Source organism: Myotis nattereri (genome assembly GCF_964212035.1).
Source record: "Myotis nattereri genome assembly, chromosome: 8".
NCBI lineage: Eukaryota > Metazoa > Chordata > Mammalia > Chiroptera > Vespertilionidae > Myotis > Myotis nattereri.
Genome location: NC_138083.1, coordinates 7,399,840 through 7,421,742, shown reverse-complemented (window position 1 = coordinate 7,421,742; position 21,903 = coordinate 7,399,840). Strand labels below are relative to the sequence as shown.

General features: G+C 41.5%; 1 protein-coding gene across 2 annotated transcripts; it reads left to right on the top strand.

The window, feature by feature from the left end:
• Nucleotides 1–5,836: 5,836 nt before the first annotated feature.
• On the top strand, nucleotides 5,837–20,798 carry SPO11 (SPO11 initiator of meiotic double strand breaks; the record flags this gene model as incomplete). 2 transcript variants are annotated; one of them, XM_081097525.1, is made up of 13 exons in its annotated part: nucleotides 5,837–5,967; nucleotides 8,075–8,188; nucleotides 9,428–9,516; nucleotides 9,918–9,984; nucleotides 10,210–10,318; nucleotides 10,893–10,976; nucleotides 12,007–12,043; nucleotides 12,370–12,479; nucleotides 15,338–15,437; nucleotides 16,188–16,225; nucleotides 17,146–17,222; nucleotides 20,062–20,173; nucleotides 20,679–20,798. In XM_081097525.1, 13 exons carry the CDS (start codon nucleotides 5,837–5,839, stop codon nucleotides 20,796–20,798), a joined length of 1,188 nt encoding a protein of 395 aa, XP_080953651.1. The 2 variants fall into 2 exon arrangements, with proteins under 2 accessions (XP_080953651.1, XP_080953652.1); XM_081097526.1 differs by lacking the exon at nucleotides 8,075–8,188.
• Between the last annotated feature and the right edge of the window lie 1,105 nt (nucleotides 20,799–21,903).

Genomic DNA, 21,903 nt, shown 5'->3' with positions numbered 1-21,903 from the left:
GCTGGGGTTTTGGTGAACACCATTGAACTTCCAGGGCTTGGCTTCTCCTTCTGCTAATGAGAGGCTCAGGCTTACTCAGAACTTCTCCACTGTGAGGCCCCAGCCGTAGAAGTCCTGGAGGGTTCTACTGGAGGTCATGAATATTTCACACCACCTATGAAATATTTTTACTAAAGAAAAAAAATTAAACCAGAAACAGTCAAGCCTCTATCTAATCACCAATTTACAGGAACTACCAGGAATGGGAAAACATGTTAGATGATACTACAGGGTTGCAATCCACAAATTCTTTTATATATATACTAGAGGTCCAGTGCATGAAATTCATGCACGGGGTGGTCTCTCAGCCCGGCCTGCACCCTCTCGCAATCCTAACCAATCACCTGCCTGCCTGATTGCCCCTAACTGCTCACTTGCCTGCCTGATTGCCCCTAACTGCCTCTGCCTTGGCCCCTGCAGCTTTGTCAGGAAGGATGTCAGGAAGGATATCCGGAAGGTCGTTTGACTGTCCGTCTAATTAGCATACTGCGCTTTTATTATAGACTAGAGGCCATATCTACGGATTCATGCACCAATAGGGGTCCTTCGGCCTGGCCTGCGGGGATTGGGCCAAAACCGACTCTCCAACATCCTCTGAGAGATCCCCGGATTGCGAAAGGGTGGTTCTTAGGTGACGCACCCCAGAATCAGGCTCCCTCTTCTCTGGTTCTGGGGGGTGTCACCCAAGAACCACAGCTGCCAAGTCACCTCAGCTCAGCAGCTCCTGCATTGAGCATCTGCCCCCTGGTGGTCAGTGCACATCATAGCTACCAGTCAGACGGTCGAACAGTTGGACGGTTGCTTAGGCTTTTATATATATTGATATATATTTTATTGATTTCAGAGAGGAAGGGGGAGAGAGAGAGAGAGAGAGAGAAACATCAATGATGAGAGAGAATCGATTCACTGCCTCCTGCATGCTCCCTACTGGGGATTGAGCCTGCAACCTGGACATGTACCCTGACTGTGAATGGAACCATGACCTCCTGGTTCATAAGTCGATGCTCAATCACTAAGCCACACTGGCCAGCCATCTTTTTTTTAATTTTTAAATATGTTCTTATTGATTTGAGAGAGAGAGAAGAAGGGAGAGGGAAAGAGAGAAACTTCATCGGTTGCCTACTGCACGCCCCCTACTGGGATCAAGCCTGCAACATGGATATGTGCCCTCACCTGGAATCAAACCAGCGACCTCTTGGTGCACGGGACAATGCTCAACCCACTGAGCCACATAGGCCAGGGCACAATCCATAAACTCTTTTTTAAAAATATACATTTTTATTGATTTCAGAAAGGAAGGGGAAGGGAAAGAGAGATCGACACATCAATGATGAGAGAGAATCACTTATTGGCTGCTTCCTGCATGCCCCACACTGGGGATCGAGCCCGCAACCTAGGCATGTGCCCTGATCAGGAATCGAACCGTGACCTCTTGGTTCATAGGTCGACGTTCAACCACTGTGCAGTACTGGCTGGGCAATCCATAAACTCATAATCACACAAAACTCTCTAGGACAAATGACTCAGTGCCTTTAACAAATAAATGCAAGGAAAGGCCCAGCCAGCATGGCTTAGTGGTTGAACGTCAACCTATGAACCAGGAGGTCACGGTTCGATTCCTGGTCAGGGCACATGCCCAGGTTGTGGGCTGGGTTCCTACTATAGGGCACTTGGGAGGCTGCTGATCAATGATTCTCTCTCATCACTGATGTGTCTATCTATTTCTCCCTCTCTCTTCCTCTCTGAAATCAATAAAAATATATTTTAAAAAATAAATTGCAAGGAAAGAAAAGAGAGGAACCTGTAGAATTCAAGAGACTTAAGAGACTTATCAATTAACAGCCATGAATGGGTGGACCTTATCTGCACTTGGAAAGAACAACCTATAAAAAACAATTCATGAATTAATTAGGGATATTTCAACAGTGATGGAATATCTGATGATATTAAGAGATGATTGTGAACATATGTTTCGGCATGATAATGGGATTATGGCTATTTTTAAAAGAGTCCCTTTTTTTTAAGGGAGGGCAAGAAAGGGGATGGATATAGATGGAAAGGTTTGACTAGGAGTTTACAGTCATGGAAACTGGTGATGGGTCCATGATGATGCATCATAGCAATTCCTCTATAAAAACAAACAAATATACCTTCATCAGTAAGATGACCTACAGGCTTACAAATATTTAGGTGATCTTATTAAAATTCAATTTAACTTTCTCTAATTGATCTGCTTTACAACATATGCCCAGCTATATAATCACTGGCTATGAAACATGGGCAAATTAATTCATCAACACTAAACTACCCTGACTTTGAGGCAATACCATATGGGAACTGAGAGCAGAGAAACTGTCAGTGCTGTCATTTGCATCTCTAGAACACTCAGCAATTGTATTTCTAGTTCTCAGAGCCTCAGCTTTCTCCCCTGTAGAATGGGCAGGGGGAGTAACTGAGATTTTTATGTGTGCAGTGTTGGCCCAGGGACAGCAAACTGCAGTCACTATTATGACCAGGGGCAGCACTATCAGAAGAATGTAGAGTAGGGTCTTATTCATAAAAAAAATTATGTTTCTTTAGGCATTGTAGAAAGATGCCTGGAATATTAGAAATAGAGAACAAAGATAACCCCATGGGAATCATTCATTCATTCAACAAATACTACTGAGTGCCTCGCGTGTGCAAGCGCAGGGGGCCTATGGAGCAGAGGATGAGTCAGCTCCTGCCTTCCTGGGGCTGACGGGGTAGAGGAATGCAGACATGTTGAGACAGGGGAAACCAGGGGGTCAAGACTTCCTTAGGGGAGGTCCAGGGAGACGGGATCTGAAGGACACAGGAGAATGAGCCAGGCTGGATGTGGGGAGGGAGGCAGAGAGTAGGGAGAGAAAAAGGAGAAAGCATTCCAAGCTGCTAAGGGAAGAGCAAGTGCAAAGGCCGGGACAAAAAGGAACAATTCCAGGATCTGAAGGATTTCCAAGATCAGAGGGGACAGGTCAAGGTAGAGCAGTGAGTGGCTGCAGCAGGGACAGTGGTTGGTCCACAGGAAGAAAAAACTCAGTATCGTGCGTTGCAAAGTGGCATCTGCCAGTTTCAGCTGCAGTCTGTTGCTAGGGGTGGAATATGTTTTTCTGGTTTCCTCTCACAGCCGGGGGCGGCCGACTTTGATGTGGAGGTAGGGCACACACGGTGCATGCAAGTTACCTGAGTGGGCTGGATACCTGGAGGCAGAGCCACAGCTGCCTGGGAGAACTTCGCTCTGCCACAGTGGGAACCTTTCAAGTCCGCACCTTGTGGTTTCTCCTGCAGGAATGCCAGGTTTATGATGCATCTGTTCCCTTCACTGTTTTAATCTCCTCCCTGTGCCCCCACCCAGCTCAGGCCCTTTCATTTCATGGCAGATTTAGTGATGCCACTGGTTCCTAGCTGAGTGTAGTGACATGTGATACTGAAGGGTCTGTCTTCATGAGAGAGACAAGTGGACGGCTGGTTCTGGTCCCAGGAGAAAAGCACCTCCCAGAGAACAAATCTCGCAGATGTCATTGACTTGGCCTCTCCCTTCAAAGGAGAGCCCCATTGTTCCTCACTGACGATAATAAAGGAGAGCCCACCTGCTGCAATGCCCTCATCTGAAAGATGAAAACACGGAGGCCAATGTTTTTGATCTCCTCCCTGTGCCCCCACCCAACTCAGGCCCTTTCATTATCCCAACACCAGAAACCTGCACCATATTATGATGTGTTCCCACCCAGCCCATCAGCAGTGCCTCCTATCCCAGCAGTAAGAGCTCCGATTTGGAGCCCAAATTTGCCTCTTGGCGCCATCACTTACTGGGGTACAATCTTGCACAAATGGCTCAACCTCTCCATGCCTCCGTTTCTTCAGCTGTGAAATGGAGATAGAAATGTATACAGCTTAGGGTTGTTCATGTAAATCTACTTCTGATCCTATCACTTCTTTATTCTGTGTTTATCTACTAATCCCAGCCCCCCCCCCCCCCCACGCCTCACCCCGAAGGGCGGGACTCTGCCTGCCTCGTTCACAGCTGTGCCCTCAGTACCGAACATTTCCTCGCACAGGGTACACGGTGAGCAAGTACATGTGATAACAAAGGCCCTCAGCACAGCGCTTGGCACTGGCAGGCAGCCATCATTATGAACAGAGGAAGGCCATTATTGATGATGAAAAAGCAGGTTTCAAAACTACCCAACAACCAGGAACTGAGAAAACAAACTAGGTATTTTAGTGGGCCTGCCGTCGGTGGCTTTTCTGGGGCAAAGTCCTCAGGCCCCCGCCAGGCAGGACCAGGCCCCCACAAGCCTGGGAGCCAACTTGTTCCAGGGTCTCTGCCCACTGTCCTCTCTCAAGGATGTCATCCCCCAGACAAAGGACTCCTTCCCTGGGACTTCAAAATCCCTCTCCTGTGCCCGGTGAGGGCAGGGAGAAAGGCGCAGGTCGCCCAGTGTGCAAGGCGTCTGACGGCAGGACTGCTAGATGGAATGCCCCAGGTCAGCTAAATTTGAATTTCAGAACAATACATTATCTGTAAAAGCATGTCCCGGAGCCCAGCCCGTGTGGCTCAGTGTTTGAGCGTCCATCCATGACTCAGGAGGTCCCGGTTTCATTCCCCGTCAGGGCACATGTCCCGGTTGTGGGCTCAATCCCCAGTGGGGGGCTTGCAGGAGGCAGCCATCAATGATTCTCTCTCATCACTGATGTTTTTACCTTTCTCTACCTCTCCCTTCATCTCTTTGAAAGCAATAAAAACATTTTTTTAATAAAAAGCATGTCCTAGAAATTACATGAGATCTAGTTACCCTAAAAAAAAAGAAAACGAAAGTATTTGGTGTTGATCTGGGGTTCGAAATTATCTGTGTCCCGTATTTTAATTCGCTAAATGTTAACCCAGTCCTGCCTGCACTTGGGGACCTCACTTTACCCTCACCTGCAAACCTGCCCTGGGTGCCCTGACCGGTTTGGCTCCGTGGATAGAGCGTCGGCCTGGGGATTGAAGGGTCCCTGGTTCGATTCCAATCAAGGGCATGTACCTTGGTTTCGGGCACATTCCCAGTGGGGACTGTGCAGAAGGCAGCTGATGATGTTCCTCTCTCATCGATGTTTCTAACTCTCTATCCCTCTCCCTTCCTCTCGGTAAAAAAATCAATAAAATATATTAAAAACAACAATAACAACAACAAAAGACTGCCCTGGGCCCAGGAGGAGCCTTCCGGGTGGTCAGGAGACAACAGAGAGAGGCTGGGTGAACCGGGCTCTGCAAGCCCGCGCTTCCTACATCGGCGTCCTGAGGGCAGGAACGTGGTTTGCTCTGCGCACAGCGGAGCCCGGTGCCTAGCACTGCATCTGCCACACAGCTGAGCTGCCATACCTATGTGCCATAATGACATATCTCTGGTACTATTTCCCTAAACAGGCCAACAAAACAACAAAAGCCCACACAACGATTTCAGTGAAATCTAGGTCCAACATCCCAAGCATACCTTGCTGGTCCGGCGGCTTGCCAGATGGCACTCCAGGAAGGACCCAACACTCCCCACCTCGGGTGTGGCCGGGCCTGACTGTCCTGCAGGCCGGCGCACGCCACTCAAAGGCGGGTGCTATGCGCATGTGCCGTACAGCCCGCCTGGGGCGGGGAGGGGGGGGAGGGGCGTAAAGTGTGCGCATGTGCAGGAGGCCTCGACCGGGAAGCGGCCTCAAGCGCGCGCGCTCCCCACGCAGGGAGGAGCGGTTTGGGGCCCAGTTGGATTCGTGCACCTGGGGATTTTCAGTGGCGTCCGTCTTCATGGCCTTTGCGCCCATGGGGCCGGAGGCCTCGTTTTTCGAGGTTTTGGACCAGCACAGGGCTTCCCTGCTGGCCGCCCTGAAGAGAGGTGGCGGGGAGACCTCAGGCAGGGGGACCCACCTGGCCTCCAGGTACAAGGGTTCTGCTGGGGCGCATGCGCCGGAGACGGAGACGTGGAAAGCGAGAAGGTTCCATGGCCTGCGGGGGGGCGCGAGGTGCTCTGTAGGGAAATGCCCCGTTCCACCTTCCGGTCTTTCCCATTTAGGCCAAAGGCTACCTCTCCGGTATTGAGGCCACGGGGGGCGCGGGGGGGGGGCAGCCCAGAACCCCGAGAAGGCGCCTTCCTTAGCGCTCCTTCCCTTTTCCGCTTTTAATTCTTACTTTGGACTCCCAAAGCCTAGTGACCACGCTCCCCTCCCCCCCCCCCCCCCCCCCCGGGCCTTCTAGAATGTTCCCACTCTGGACCCTTCTGGGAGCACCCCCACTGGGCTTCCGGGTCTCCCGAGATCCTCTGGGTCGGGAAGTTCAGGGCACAGTTAAGAAAGAAAACTTCGGGGGGATAAACATTTTCACCTCCGTTTTCAGGATTTTCTTTCTCAAAGCAAGTGAGAGAAAATAAATGTGAATTCTCACTCTAAGTGTGTTTTATAAAAGTGAACAAGGAAGCCAACACGTTTTGTTTTATAGCAAAACGACAGTTTTCTTGGAAGTGAAGACAGGACACATATTTTAAATGATTTTAATATCAATAAAGCTCAGAGTATGGTGCTGATAAGATGAATTAAAGCGATCCCACAGCCACCCAACTTGGAATTAACTACAGAAAATATGTTTGTTATTGCCAACTTTTACTTCAAATGCGCTGTTGTTTTGCTTCCTTGATCTGCTTTTCTGGTTTATCGGCAGAGTTTTTCAGCCCAAGCAAATGGCTGGTGTTTTTTTTGTTTTTTGTGGTTTTTTTTGATAAGCCAAACCAACTATCAAACACACACACACACACACAAGATAAGAAAGAAAGAAAAACCCACAAGCAAACCATTTTTTACATAAGGATTTAGTTTGAGGGGAGAATTTATGAGGATGAGGGGAAGTAGGGAGTGGAAGTCCCTTGTTGACATTTAAGATGTAATTTAATCTGATTGTATCTCAGAGTTGGTCACAGTATTGTCCTGCAACATTTTTTTCAAACTGGAAAAAATTAATGAGATATTTGAGTCAGTTTTTACCTGTCGAGATTAGAAAATATTAAATGTTTTAAAACTTATTTTCTGATACTTGCGTTTCAGAAGACAGCAAGTTCCTGTGGAAATTAGAATTATCTACATTTTGCCCATCGGCTAGATTTTATTTGCCATCCTAGGCAATATGCTAACTGTGCTTGTAACTGAACAGCGTTTTTTTGAAGCTGATGGTGTGTGAAATTAAAAGTCAGCTGGCAGAAAACTGCTGTAAAGTTTGCTGTAAAGTGGCGTAAGAGTTGCCAAGTCTTTCTGTAGTAGTGGTTAAAACTTTTTCTTCTTCTTAGTATCACTGAAATTCAAATGGGCTGACCTAAGGCACGAGATCAATTAGGGAAATATGCTACAAAAAGACGTGTTTCTTTTGAAATACTTTTGCACTGCAGTTTTGGGCAAAAAATTTAAAATCAAAGTCAATATGACATCATTTTTAATTGAAACAGTATTATTTTAAGCCAATGAATTTGTATTTAAGTAAGTTAACGTGAAAAGTAGATTAAAATCCTATATAATAAAAGGCTAACATGCAAGTTGTCCCCTCGACCAGATCTACTGGGAGTTCAACCAGAAGTTCGACCAGGGGGCGGGCCAAACGCCTGTGTCCCCTCCCCCCAGCCCAGCCCGATTGGCCCTGATCCGGGTGGGCCGGCTGGACCCCACCAGAGCACGAATTTGTACACCGGGCCTATAGTATATTGATAAGTTGTATTGTCTAGTCATTAATCTAAAAGTGAGATACTACTTCAGTAGGTAATTGTAAAGTAAAATTACAAGCAAATGAAGTTTCTCTTAAGTAACCACTATAAATAATATTGTTGTTTTAATGCAGTACTGACATTAGAATTTAGTGAGAGATGTCATTATTGACATGGGTTACCTAGTCTTCAAAAACAACCAATGAAACAAAAAATGATTTCCATGTTGATCTGGGGAAATGTTACATATTGTAAAGGCGTAATTTTATAATTAAGATCGAATCATAGTGCGTTTATCGTTTCAGTTCTGAGGTTCTTGCGTCTATAGAAAAGGTTATCCAAGACGTCATCACAAGCTTGGCAAGAAGCGAAGCACCTGCATTCATGATAGACAACAGATCAAGCTGGGGAAATATAAAGTGGGCATTTTGCATTTTAAAATTTGTAAATGTCATTATTTGAATTTATTGAAGTTAGAGGTCTAGTCAGATTTCATTTTTTTGTTGCTTTTACCATGCCAAAGAGGATATGAGGAAGTTTACAAAATACATACCATTTAGGCAGGTTATATAAACTAGAAGTAGGAGTGAAAGATAAGGCAAAAGGAAAATAATGCTAGGAAGAAAGAGTGGAGCTCTGAAAGAGGTTAGAGTTCAAAATGCATATGATAAAGTCTTACAGTTCTGCTAAAAATAGGCTCCAAACTGAGATCTAAGCTTCCCAGCACTCGAAGGGGGCAATTCTCATCTATACTGAGAAAGTAAACCACTTGTGCAGGGGACCTACAACTAGTCCTGATACAGAGACCAAAATAAATGTGTCCTCAACATAGAGCATGTTTCAAAGGCTCTTTCTCCCAACAGATCTTCCCCTGCTCAGGCATGTGTCCCAGTGGGTAAAATCAGCCAAGAGCTTTATTGAAATCCTGGAACTTAGGTACATAGTTTGTTTTTTTAAGGTCCTCAGCCTGTAGAGTCTTTCCACTAAGTAATGAAAAACACTACAAAAATAGTTATCAGTGAGTTACAGAAACAGAATAAAAGTAATTTTGAGGCCCAGTGTCACTATTATTTTATAATTAATATAATTAATATAAAATGTAAGCTTTTGAATCATATTTTACAAAGTAAGAAGCCCCCTGACAACTGGCCTATTTGCCTGATGCTTTCTGCCCCCTTTAGGACAGGCTTGGTAGTTCAATTTAACAACCTAATATAAATCATTTCATTTCATGTAATTTTGGAGGTAAATCAGAAATTAAATACTTCAAGACTTATTAAATTGAGTAACATTATTAAATGAATAAATTGTTAAAATTATCAAAACGCTAATAAAATTGTGAAATATTTGAAAGTAGTTCACATACACTAAATGTCTTCCCAGGAAAGAAATTCACAGACACACACACATCATAATCAAAGGTCTATAATTCATTTAGTTTAAATACTTTTTTTTAGTGCCTCTATATGTCACAAGACCAGTTACCCAATTATCACCTGGAATTACTTAAGCTTATAATCAGATTATCCTAAAGCTTTAGTGCTTACATTACAAAGAAATGTGAATTTAAATTATATGCAGACGAGGCCATTAAGTGTATATTGTTTGGTATCTGGAAATTAATTCTTTTTATTCCCTTGCTTTAAACAAAATGACAGATTTGAAGATTCTGTGGGTCTTCACATGGTATCTCATTGCACCACAAGAAAAATCAAAAGTGATTCACTAAAATCAGTTAAAAATTTTGGTAAGTTAATCTTTCTTAGCTTTTAGGATTAAATGGATTTGGTTATCTTAAGGATTTTCATTATTCCTAGTTAAATAATTTTACTTCTTCTTTCATAGACCACCCTTGTACTTGAAATAAATGTATAGAATTTTACATTGTCATTAACCATGGAAGTTAATTGTAATTCCAAAATAAATTTTCAAAGTACATGACTCAGTGGAAAAGTATTCTCTCAGTTTTGCTGTTCATTGAGCAATTAATTTTATCTGATTCTTCAGGCAATTATATTCTGTATTTAACACTTCTGTTTTGGAAAGATTACTTTTTGTAATGTTATGGAAAGTAACTGGCGACAGTTAAATGTTTTGAATTAGTCAGAGCAATGATGAGTAACTTGTTTATTGCATCTTTTTTTCCAGCTCTAATTCTTAAAATATTGTCCATGATTTATAAATTAGTGCAGAGCAACACTTATGCAACCAAAAGGTAAGTATACTTTCTGGTAAATTACTTTTTAAAATGCAATGTGAGACTTAAATTGACTTTCATTATATGTTTTGAAAAGTTACATCAAACTAGAGTATAGGTAATAGATTACTTTGTTTATATGTGTGTTTCATCCAGTTAAAGCTTTCTTTAAATAATACTCCAATCCTTGTTATATTCAAAGAGAATATGGTTAATTAAAAAATGTTTTTAAAATTGTTATAGAGACATATATTACACTGACAGCCAGCTCTTTGGTAACCAGACTGTTGTGGACAGCATCATCAATGACATTTCCTGTATGTTAAAAGTGCCGAGGAGGTGTTTACATATAGTAAGTACCATTTAATACAAAACATCTTTTTTTAAAATATCTTTTTATTGATTTCAGAGAGGAAGGGAGAGGGAGAGAGACAAAAAAACATCAATGATGAGAGAGAATCCTCCTGCATGACCCCTACTGAGGATTGAGCCCCCAACCCAGGCATGTGCCCTGACCCAGAATCCAGCCATGACCTCCTGGTTCATAGGTTGACACTCAACCACTGAGCCATACCAGCCGGACAAAGCATCTTATTTTAAGACAAAATGTTTGTGTAAAAATTGTAATAAAAAAATAAATGTGATCTGTGCCTTCTTTTGATAAATTTTGATACTATATTTTTCTCACTATAAATTTAAATATCTAGTCTCAATGTTTTTCCTTGGATGAATGAACCAAAATAGATGAATTACCAAATGTTTTTCAATCCTAAATACTCTGACATATTTTTCCTTTATCTCTTACAGTACAATCTGAGGTAAAAATACATATATTTTAGGTATACACGAGGAATGTACATACTTTGAAGCATAAAATACAGTTATAAAAACATTTTCAAATTTTTTTTTTTTTTTTTTTTTTTTAGTTATCTACATCAAAGGGTTTAATTGCTGGCAATTTAGGGTATATAGAGGAAGATGGCACCAAAGTAAATTGTAGCTGTGCAACAGTAAGTATCCGTAATGTTTTCACATACTTTAACGCCCTTTCAGATCCCTTGTTTTAGAAATGTATTTTATTTCCTGCTTGTTATGTAATTTGGAGCTTAAGATTTTAAAATAAAACCGAAGGCCCTGGCTAGTGTTGCTCGCTCGGTGGTTAGAGTGTCAGCCCACAACACACCAAAGGTTCTAGGGTTTGATTCCAGTCAAGGGCATAGATTTGATCCCAGCCCTGGTTGGGTCACCTGCTGGAGGCAACCAATCCATGTGTCTGTTTCACATTGATGTTTCTCTCTCTTTCCCCCTCGCTCCCTCCCTCTCCCTCTCCTTCTCTCTCTCCCTTTCTCTCTCTCTCCCCCCGGCTATTCCCCCTCCCCTCCTTTCCTCCCTCCCTTTTTTCTACTCTCTCTAAAAATCAGTGGACAAAATATTCTTGGGTAAGGATTAACAAAACAAAATAAAACTGAAGGATGAATAGGTATATGAATAGGTATAGTTTTAAAATGTCATTTGTTAAATGTCATTGAAATAAATGTACACATTTCTTTCAAAAACGTACTGTTGTTTTCAGGTAGAGTGTGGCTTGACCCTTTTAGCATGGTTATTTAGGTAATCTTCATAAAGTTTTCTGGTTCTGAAATTAATTTATTTAAACCTAAACTATTTTGCTCGGCTCTGGTGCATAGAAGGCCCGCAACACTAAACAAGCACAGCAGTTTGAAAGGGCCAGCTCACCAGTTTGGAAAGGAGGAAGCTGATGCCTATGAGAACCTGCGTAAGGAAGTCTTTCCTTCACCCATTTCTGCCCTTGAAGGCACATATCCCCAAAGTTTCCAAGAAATTCTGGAAAGTAGTTTGGATCGTGTCTGTTTTCTTACTGAAGAATAAATCTGTTTCCTATTGTTTTCTTACTGAGGTGTAAACTTCTGATGACAGATATATTTTCTTTAAATGAAAATATTGGATTTTTGTGATAAATTTTAAAATGTAGTTATACTTTCTTTGTATCTAAAAAACTGTCTTGTTTTGTTAATGTAGGCTGTTGCTGTGCCATCTAATATTCAAGGAATTCGGAGTATCCTTTGAATGGGAAAACTGTTTAAACTTCTAGAATGTTTATGCATTCGTTACTTTGGTAAATCAAGCTTTCTGATGTATAACCAACAAGCGACCCTATAGTGGTCAAGATGAACACTCCGTGGTCCCTTCTATAGGATTCTTTTAGGAGCTCACCATTAGTAGGAGAGACAGACAACTATGTACATGAATAGATATGTTACATATTTCAAGGTAAAATAAAAATACTACACCTCTAGCTGCTGTAGAATTGATCTGTAGGCACCATTATTAGTTACTGGTTAAATGAAATACTCTTTCCTTAAATTTGCCTTAACTTCACAGATTTAATTACAAATGGGAAATTTCTACTAATTGTAGAAAAAGATGCAACATTTCAGCGACTGCTAGATGACAACTTTTGCAACAAAATGTCTCCATGCATCATGGTTACGGTATATTATATGCCTTTACTACAATTCCAAGATTAGCATAGTATTTTGGTGATTGACAAGAGGGGTTTATGATGTCATCTATACAGCTTGGACAACATTCTCTTATCAGTATGATGCTACTTGACAAGGGCTACTTGTCTCAACTGTAATACAGTAACAGCGGAGCTTGGGGCAGGGTTGAATGGACAAGGGCTACTCCTCGTTTTCCTAATACAGGTTTGTGTACCAAGTGATTTCATCAAGTCAGTCAAAAGGAACCTGCTTTTTTAAAAAAAGCTAAATGTTTAAAGAACAGCAAAGAACACAGGAGACTACACTGAGTTAACACACAGGGAACTACAGACATCAGTTAGCAAAGGGTAGTAAACTTCCTGCTACAGGGTAATGTGGGAGGAGTTTGTAAAACTTGATGGATCATATGGGCTGGAGTAGGAAAGAAAGAGATTAGAATAAAGGAAGTTTGGGGTGTGGGTAGGTGAAATGATGACAGAATAACAAAATAGATCAGGTTCCCCTCTGCTGTCCCGGCTTTCTCCTACTTTATAAAAACCTAGGTTTATAAAGGGAAAAAAGCTCATCTATTCAAAATTATTCTGGCTTATTAGATTAACAATAATTGTGATGTTTGTGAGCTGTGTTTGTGGAAGCAAGGAGGAGAGCTGTCCTGGAGAGGAAGTAGGATGTCAGGCAGCTGTAGGGAGGCTTGGGAGGCCTGGCCACACCCAAGGAGGCATCCTGACTTAGTGGCATCCAAACAGAAGGTTTGGGGTTGGTGAGAAAGGATATGATGAGGATTCTTGTGGCAGCTTCATCAACTAGATCAGTGGTTCTCAACCTTCTGGCCCTTTAAATACAGTTCCTCATGTTGTGACCCAACCATAAAATTATTTTCGTTGCTATTTCACAACTGTAATGTTGCTACTGTTATAAATCGTAATGTAAATATCTGATATGCAGGATGGTCTTAGGCGACCCCTGTGAAAGGGTCGTTCGACCGCCAAAGGGGTCGCAACCCACCGGTTGAGAACCACTGAACTAGATGGAGACGGAGAGCTCTGGAGTCAGGGAGCCTGTCAGGAGGCCGTCAGGAGTAAGATATGGTTAGAGAGAAAGGACTGAAACAAAGGGCATTTCTAATGCCAATTCAAAAGGAATTGGTGACCACAGGATAGAGGAATGAGTCAAAGTGACCCTGATGTGATGTATGGAAGCCACATTATCAATAGACAGCCACAGGACAAGTGGCAGGAAGGCTCAGTTCTTTGTGGAAGAAAAATTTTGAGTGTAGTTTTAGAAATACGAGATGATAGGGAATCCTAGTGGTACCTAGTTGGAAGTGGAGATGGAAAAGCAGACTAGGACCTCATAAACAATAGAGGTTGTATTTAAACCCCGGGAGTGATCTCTTGCTAGGGGTGTTCTGTGGTGCGCTCTTTGGCCCCGTCCCCTTCCTTTTCACACCTCGCTGGGCTGCCTGGAAGCCAATCCACTGCAGACAAAGAAAGCTGAAGTGGCCTGGGTCCCCGTTCACATCTGGTCCTACTGCTTAGGAGGTGCACGGAAAGCACGGCTCCGTCACATCTGGGTTGAAAAGATAATAGTGGTTGTAGAGCTTACAAGGACTAGAATGTATGCGCCCAGGTCACACCCACAGGTGGACCCATAGTGGTTGCCTGTGAAGAGGGGAGCTGAAATGGGCGGTCAGGCTAGGAAGGGGTCATTTTTCACTGGATGCCCTTTGGTACTCTGACTTCTCCACCACACACCCATGTTTTCTTTTCCCAAAGAAAAGAATAAAAATACGCTACTCTCTACCAAGTGATCCTACTGAGCACTTTACATAGAGTCCACTTTCGCTATCTGTCACATAGCAACTTGTAAAGTCTCTCAGCCACTCTGTGAGGTAGGTAGTCTAGTCATCCCCATTTTAATATCAGGTCACTGGGATGCAGAAGGGTATTCACCACAAGGCTATGGCTGGTTAAAACCAGGACTCGGATTCCGACAGTCCAGCTCCACATTGATATAGTGCAGCAACTCTGTGTGGCAGGCATGTTTACCCAAATTTTATAAATAAAGCCACAGCTCAATGAAACGTAGGAAACTGGCCCGATGTCACCCACCAATGAATGGCAGAGGGAATTCAAACGCAAAGCTGTCCAATGGGAAGCACATCCTAATATCTCTCTACTATCTTCCCTCTCTGACCCCTTTGGTTTCCTGCTTTTCTCTCTTAACACTATTGCAATGCTTAGTAAGCTACTTTCCTACAATATTTAATAACTTCATAATATTCCACCACTTAGGTTTATTAAATCCTAAAGTTTAGACAGGTTCTCTTCTAAGTGCTTTATAGTTACTAAATAATTTCTATAACCTTGTAAGGTGTTACAGAGCCCTAAGCAGCAGAGGTTTGAGGACTTACTCAGGTTCATACTACAAAGTGGCAGAGCCGAGATGCCAGCCCAGGCTGCTGGCCCCGCACCTGGTACATATATCACCACTGTGCAATGCTGCCTCTCCATGTCCCTGTTGTTAGATATTTTGGCTATTTATAGTATTTTTGTCATTTTAAATTACACTGCAGTGAACACCGTCAAGTATGTAGAATTTTCATTATTCCTGTTTCTACTGAAATATTTCCGAGGACTGGAGTAACTGAATCAAAGGTATGAATGTAGATGGGCTTTTTCACCCTGTTGTACATATTGTGCATTTTTCACAGTCAACACTAGTCTTCCACCATCTGAAATTTAAGGTGAGGAATCTAACTTTTACATGATTGGTAAGATAAGGATATTGTTTTATAGATTCCATTCTACTGTAATTAAAATGCATCATTTTTATCTTGCTTTTAGGGGAAGGGAGTGCCTGATCTGAACACCAGACTTTTAGTCAAGAAGCTGTGGGACACATTTCACATCCCCATTTTCACTCTTGTAGATGCTGATCCACATGGTGATTTATGGTTTATATTTTGAAACAGTTAGAATTAAATCATATTTGTAGTTTTGTGTTGTTTTGCTCTTAGAACACTTCCATGATTTTTAAAAATATTTTTATTGGTTTTTTACAGAGAGGAAGGGAGAGAGATAGTTAGAAACATCGATGAGAGAGAAACATCGATCAACTGCCTCCTGCACACCCCCTACTGGGGATGTGCCCACAACCAAGGTACATGCCCTTGACCAGAATCGAACCTGGGACCCTTCAGTCTGCAGGCCGACGCTCTATCCATTGAGCCAAACCAGTTAGGGCCTATAAATATTTTTTTTTAAATATATTTTATTGATTTTTTTTACAGAGAGGAAGGGAGAGAGATAGAGAGTTAGAAACATCGATGAGAGAGAAACATCGATCAGCTGCCTCCTGCACATCCCCCACTGGGGATATGCCCGCAACCCAGGTACATGCCCTTGACCAGAATCGAACCTGGGACCTTTCAGTCCGCAGGCTGACGCTCTATCCACTGAGCCAAACCGGTTTCGGCAATATTTTTAAAGAATATGATTATTAGATTAAACTTAATGACTGTTATCATTTGAGGTGATGTATTGCTATTTTAGTCATATTAAACTGAACAATAAATTCTTCTTTGGTAATGTCCACAAAAATAAAATTTTCAGATGTTAGACATAATTTGAGAGTGCAAATTATCTAACTTATAATAGACAAAAAGTCTAATTTTAAAGTTAACTCTTTTAACAGGCATAGAAATAATGTGCATTTATAAGTACGGATCTATGGTAAGTAGAGAAAAGTTGCTGTTTTAGTTTCACTATTAAGGTATTTTATATTCATTGGGGTTATTTCTGCATTTACTTATCAGCCCTAGTAAGTGGCGGTCCCTCACTAGTTTCCAGGGGAGCTACTGTCCTGGTCTAGGGCCAGTCTGTTTCTGTGGCTGAGATTCCAGCTTCCAGCATGACCAGTGCAACCACAGATGACAGAGTGTGATTAGCTGTGGACAGGAGGCATTACTGTCCACTCTCCTGGCTGCTAAAGTAACCTTGGGCCTCAGGGTAACAACATTGTCTGATCGCAAAGAATACTCTGAACATTCTATGTAGCCTTGAATTCTGACCTAGCCAATTCCCTTTCCCCCACCATAAGGACCAATTTCACCACTAGAGTCTGAACTATCATACACCAGTGGTTTTCAAATTGTGGCCCTGGACCACACTAGTGAATCATCATTGTCATTTGGGAACTTGTTAGCAATGCAAATCTCAGCCCCTCTCCAGACCTACTGAATCCACTGAATCCGTGTCTCTGGGGGTGGCCCCTCCAAGTGGTTCTGATGCATAGTTGAGTTTGGGAGCTACTGGTGCGCTCCGTGAGTGTCGTGTCCCTGACGTCTGTGTCTAGAGCAGATGAAAAGGATGTGGAAGCAAGGTGTTGACATATGAAATCAGAATAACACAGTAATAAGTGCAGGTCAGGGGGATCCCTTTGTAGCTTTACTTTATAGAAAATCAATCCAGAAATACTATAGAGCAGTTTGAAACCCTTCAGCGAAGCTTCAGTGATTTTCTCACTTCTGCGGGCTCTGAGGAGTGAAGCCTTTAGTATTTGTTATTGCTAAGTAAAAAATTTGGCTGCAAAATGAGTATGCTAGTTCTCTGAAATTTAGCTTTACCTAATGCACTTTTGCTCTTTATTTTAGTCTATGTCTTTTGAAGCACATAATCTCACAGTCCCAGCTATTAGATGGCTTGGTCTCCTCCCTTCAGATATAAAAAGGTTAGATGGGTTTGTAAAACTGGTATCTTTAAAATAATGACTCATTTTAACATGTCACAATAAGCCTCAAAAGTCACACTACAAGGGAAAAGTCCTTAATGCCTTTTATTTACATTGTTCACTGTGACTAAGTACTATATAATTATGAATTAAATTCATCAATGTTTCTGTTTCAACTACTAAACTGCCCAACTTAATTTGGTTAATTGAACCTTCAGCTAGCTAGAAAACATTTTTTGTTTTGCCTTTACTATTAAAATATTTTGAAATTTATTATACTTGGAAAGCATAAGACATCATCATTTGACATGAATCAGTTTTATCATAGATTTAAATTTTTAATGTCATAAAAAACTTCAATTTTAGAATTCATACAGTTTGAGAACCTCGTTTATCACATCTAATATATACATTCATTATAGAAAAAAATATTCACTAACAAGATAAAAATCACCTACAGGTGAACAGCTTTACCCTTGTAGATTATTTTCTGTGCATAATTATAGCTTTTCACAAAAATGGACTCATACTCTAATATTACCTTGTAATCTCCTTTTCTCACACAACACGCTGAGATCACTTTTCCCTATCAATAAATACATTTCTCTTCCCCAGCCTCAGTTTAATGTCTTATATTACTGAATTCACATTCTACATGTGCTTGCTTAGCCAATCCCTCAAAGTCAGAGATTTGGGTTGTTTCCAAATCTCTTCTGATAGCGCTTTGATGGACCCTCTTGTAACTGAATCTTTGCCTCCAGCTTTAATGAGTCCCACAGGCTGAATTCCCAGGATGGCTGGGTCAAAGGGTATGCACACTTTCCAGGCATTGACTGCCCTCTGGATGGGTTAATGATTTTGCTTTCCCTGGAGAGTATAATCCCACCTGTCCCTCAGCATAAGACAATCACTATTCATTTCTGCTAATGGGATATTTTAAAATATTTAATTATTACTATAATTGGGCAGTGAGAATGAACTTTAACATGTGGATTGGATTTCTTTAAACAGTGAGTGAACTTTGGTAATGGGCACTTGTTTTCTTTTTTAATATATTGATTTTTCACAGAGAGGAAGGGAGAGAGATAGAGAGAGTTAGAAACATCCATGAGAGAGAAACATCGATCAGCTGCCTCTTGCACATCCCCCACCGCGGATGTGCCCGCAACCCAGGTATATGCCCTTGACCGGAATCGAACCCGGGACCTCTCAGTCCGCAGGCTGATGCTCTATCCACTGAGCCAAACCGGTTTCGGCAAGGCACTTGTTTTCTAAATATGGAATATGAACAGGTTTTGGGTGATTGCCACTTGTTATAAAACAAGGGCACAAGAGAAAACATTTAATTTTTGATCTTTGAATATTTACACTCTAGTGAATCAAAGTTCTGTTCAATTTAGTGTAATATGTCATGGTCCAAATCCCTTAGGAAGGAGATGTATTTGTATGGATATTATTTCTAACACAAATTTATGACAAATGATCTGATAAGTATTAAGGCTTGGAGGAAAACTTGCTGTGACTCATAATTCCTTTAGTGCCGTCAAAAGTCACTGCAAGTAAATGTACAATCAGAGATAAAAACAGTGTAGTAGCTACACAAACATGGCTTCAAGGGAAATCCTCTAGGCCTCCTTTCAATCAAATTGTCACCCTTTCCATGAGCTGCCACTGGCAAGTGGGCATAATTGTGGGGACATTGAAAACGACTGGAGCTCTCCCAGGAAATCCAGGGTTTATGACTTCAAAAGTAGTCCACACCACAAATCCAGACCTCTCATGGTCTATTTTTTTAAACACATAGCAAGATAAAATTGTATTTTACTTTTTTAAATTTAAAACTAGGTAGGTGTGCGTGTATGTGTGTGCATACATTGCACATAAGTGAAAAATGATTAACTTCCATGGACCAGAAAATTCTCAGTGATTACAAAGAATCAAGTACTCAGTGGAAACTAAAATCCCACAGTGAGTCTCGCTGTGGCACACGTATTGGACCTCACTGCTCAAAACTGTGGAGCTCTGGAGCTGCCTTGGTGTGCATATATGTGATGTTAGTGCTATCGTCATTTGTTGTTTGTTTTAATATTTTTATTAATTTTAGAGATAAAGGGAGAGACAGATAGAAACAGTAATGATGAAAGAGAGTCATTGATCGGCTGCCTCGTGCATGCCCCACACTGGGGACCTAGCCTGCAACCAGGCGCGTGCTCTTACCAGAAATTGAACTGTGACCTCCTGGTTCACAGGTTGACACTCAACCACTGAGCCACCACAGCCAGGCTGTTTGTTTTTTTGTTAATCCTCACCCAAGGATATTTTTTCCACTGATTTTTTTAGAGTAGAAGGGAATGGGGGTGGGGGAAGAGAGAGGGAGAGAGAAAGAAACATCAATGTGTCTGAGAGACACATCCATTGATTGCCTCCCACATGTACCCTTACTGGAACCAGGGATCAAACCTGCAACCCAGTTATGTGCCCTGGACTGGCAATCTAACCCTCAATCCTTCAGTGCTCAGGCAATACTCTAACCACTGAGACCATAACAGCCAGGGCATCATTTGTTTTATAACCAATGTTTGTCTTCCTATCATCCTGTGAGTATGGCATGAAGAAAACCAGCAACTTAGAACAGACTTCCACTGTGAACTTGATCACTTCTTGGTCTAGGACATGCCAGAACCCCAAAATTTTGGACTTAAAGGGTATATCTGTATTAATTTTCTTATCCATAATTTCTGAATTTCTTGGAATAGTACAGTAAATATGAGTGAAACATGACCTTCAAGTGATAGGAATACTATTTTTTTACTAATTTTTTTCATCTGTTTTTTTCTAGGTTAAATATACCTAAAGATACTTTAATTCCATTGACAAAACGGGACCAAATGAAACTTGACAGTATCCTGAAGAGACCTTATGTTACTTGCCAACCATTTTGGAGAAAAGAAGTATGTTGTTGTTGTTTTTAAATTCGAGTGCTTTATGCTTGATTGCCTTTTACTATAGTAGCAGTCATTCACACAATATTTTGAAAACATCCTCCTTGAAATCTATGTAACCAACCACTAAGGTGGGTATTATTTGATAATACATGATTGTTGAAACATCAAATCATGGATGCTAATAGATAAGATCACCTGGGTGGAGCTGGTCTATTTTTATCCTCATCATAGTTATGTACCCATTGCCTATGGCTGTATCATAGTTTATGAAAGGAAAAAAGAAGAGAAAGTAGTTAGAAAGACGCCAGACTTTTTCTGGTCATTGAAGGCATCCATACTGATTAGTCCCTTCATATTCTTAGTTGTTGCAGCTCTAGAATATTCTGGCTGACTCTAAAGACTATTGCCCATGGTTTTGGAGAATAAAACAAGTCTAGATTTACCAGTTTGTTGAGTTGCCAGAACTGTAGCAAAGAACTCTGGTATGACTATATTTTACTTTTGTTGACAGATGGAAATAATGGCAGACTCTAAAATGAAGGCAGAAATTCAAGCTTTGACCTTCCTATCATCAGATTATCTTTCCAGAGTATACTTACCTAACAAATTAAAATTTGGAGGGTGGATATAAAAATGTGTCAGAATATATCTTACAATTTCAAGAGGATTCTAAGTTTTTTTCAGTAGAATACTGTTGTGGGGGAAAAAAATTATTTTTCTTTTTTAAAAAATCTTTATTGTTGCCCAAACCGGTTTGGCTCAGTGGATAGAGCGTCGGCCTGCGGACTGAAAGGTCCCAGGTTCGATTCCAGTCAAGGGCATGTACCTGGGTTGTGGGCACATCCCCAGTGGGAGATGTGCAGGAGGCAGCTGATCGATGTTTCTCTCTCATCGATGTTTCTAACTCTCTATCTCTCTCCCTTCCTCTCTGTAAAAAATCAATAAAATATATTTATAAAAAAAAAAATCTTTATTGTTTGAGAGTATTACAGATGTCCCTTTTTCCCCCCATTACCTCCCTCCACCAGGTTCCCACCCCGCCCCAAGCCTTCACCACTCTATTGTCTGTGTCCATAGGTAATGCATATATGCAGATAAGTTCTTTGGTTACCCTCTTCCTACACCCCCTTTCTTCTGAGATTCGTCAGTCTGTTCCATGTTTCCATGCTCCTGATTCTATTTTATTCACAGTTTACCTTGTTCTCTCTCTTCTCCTTCTGGCACCCCCATAATATGAGATATTTTGTTCATTAGATGTTTTGTTCATATATTTTGATTTTTAGATTCAAATGTTGATATGTATTCATTGCCATTTTATTGTTCATATTTTTTCTCTTCCTCCTCCTCCTCCTCCTCCTCCTCCTCCTCCTCGTCCTCCACCTCCTCTTCCTCTTACTCCTCCTCCTTTCTCCTTCTCCTTCTTCTCCTAATATAATACTGGTTTGGTAGTAATAAACTCCTCTAGCTTTTTCTTGTCTGTGAAGCTCTTTATCTGACCTTCAATTCTAATTGATAGCTTTGCTGGGTAGAATAATCTTGGTTGTAGGTCCTTGCTATTCATCACTTTGAATATTTCTTGCCACTTCCTTCTGGCCTGCAAAGTTTCTGTTGAGAAATCAGCTGATAGTCATATGGGCACTCCTTTGTAGGTAACTAACTGCTTTTCTCTTGCTGCTTTTAAGATTGTCTTTAACCCTTTGCATTTTAATTATGATGTGTCTTGGTATGGACCTCTT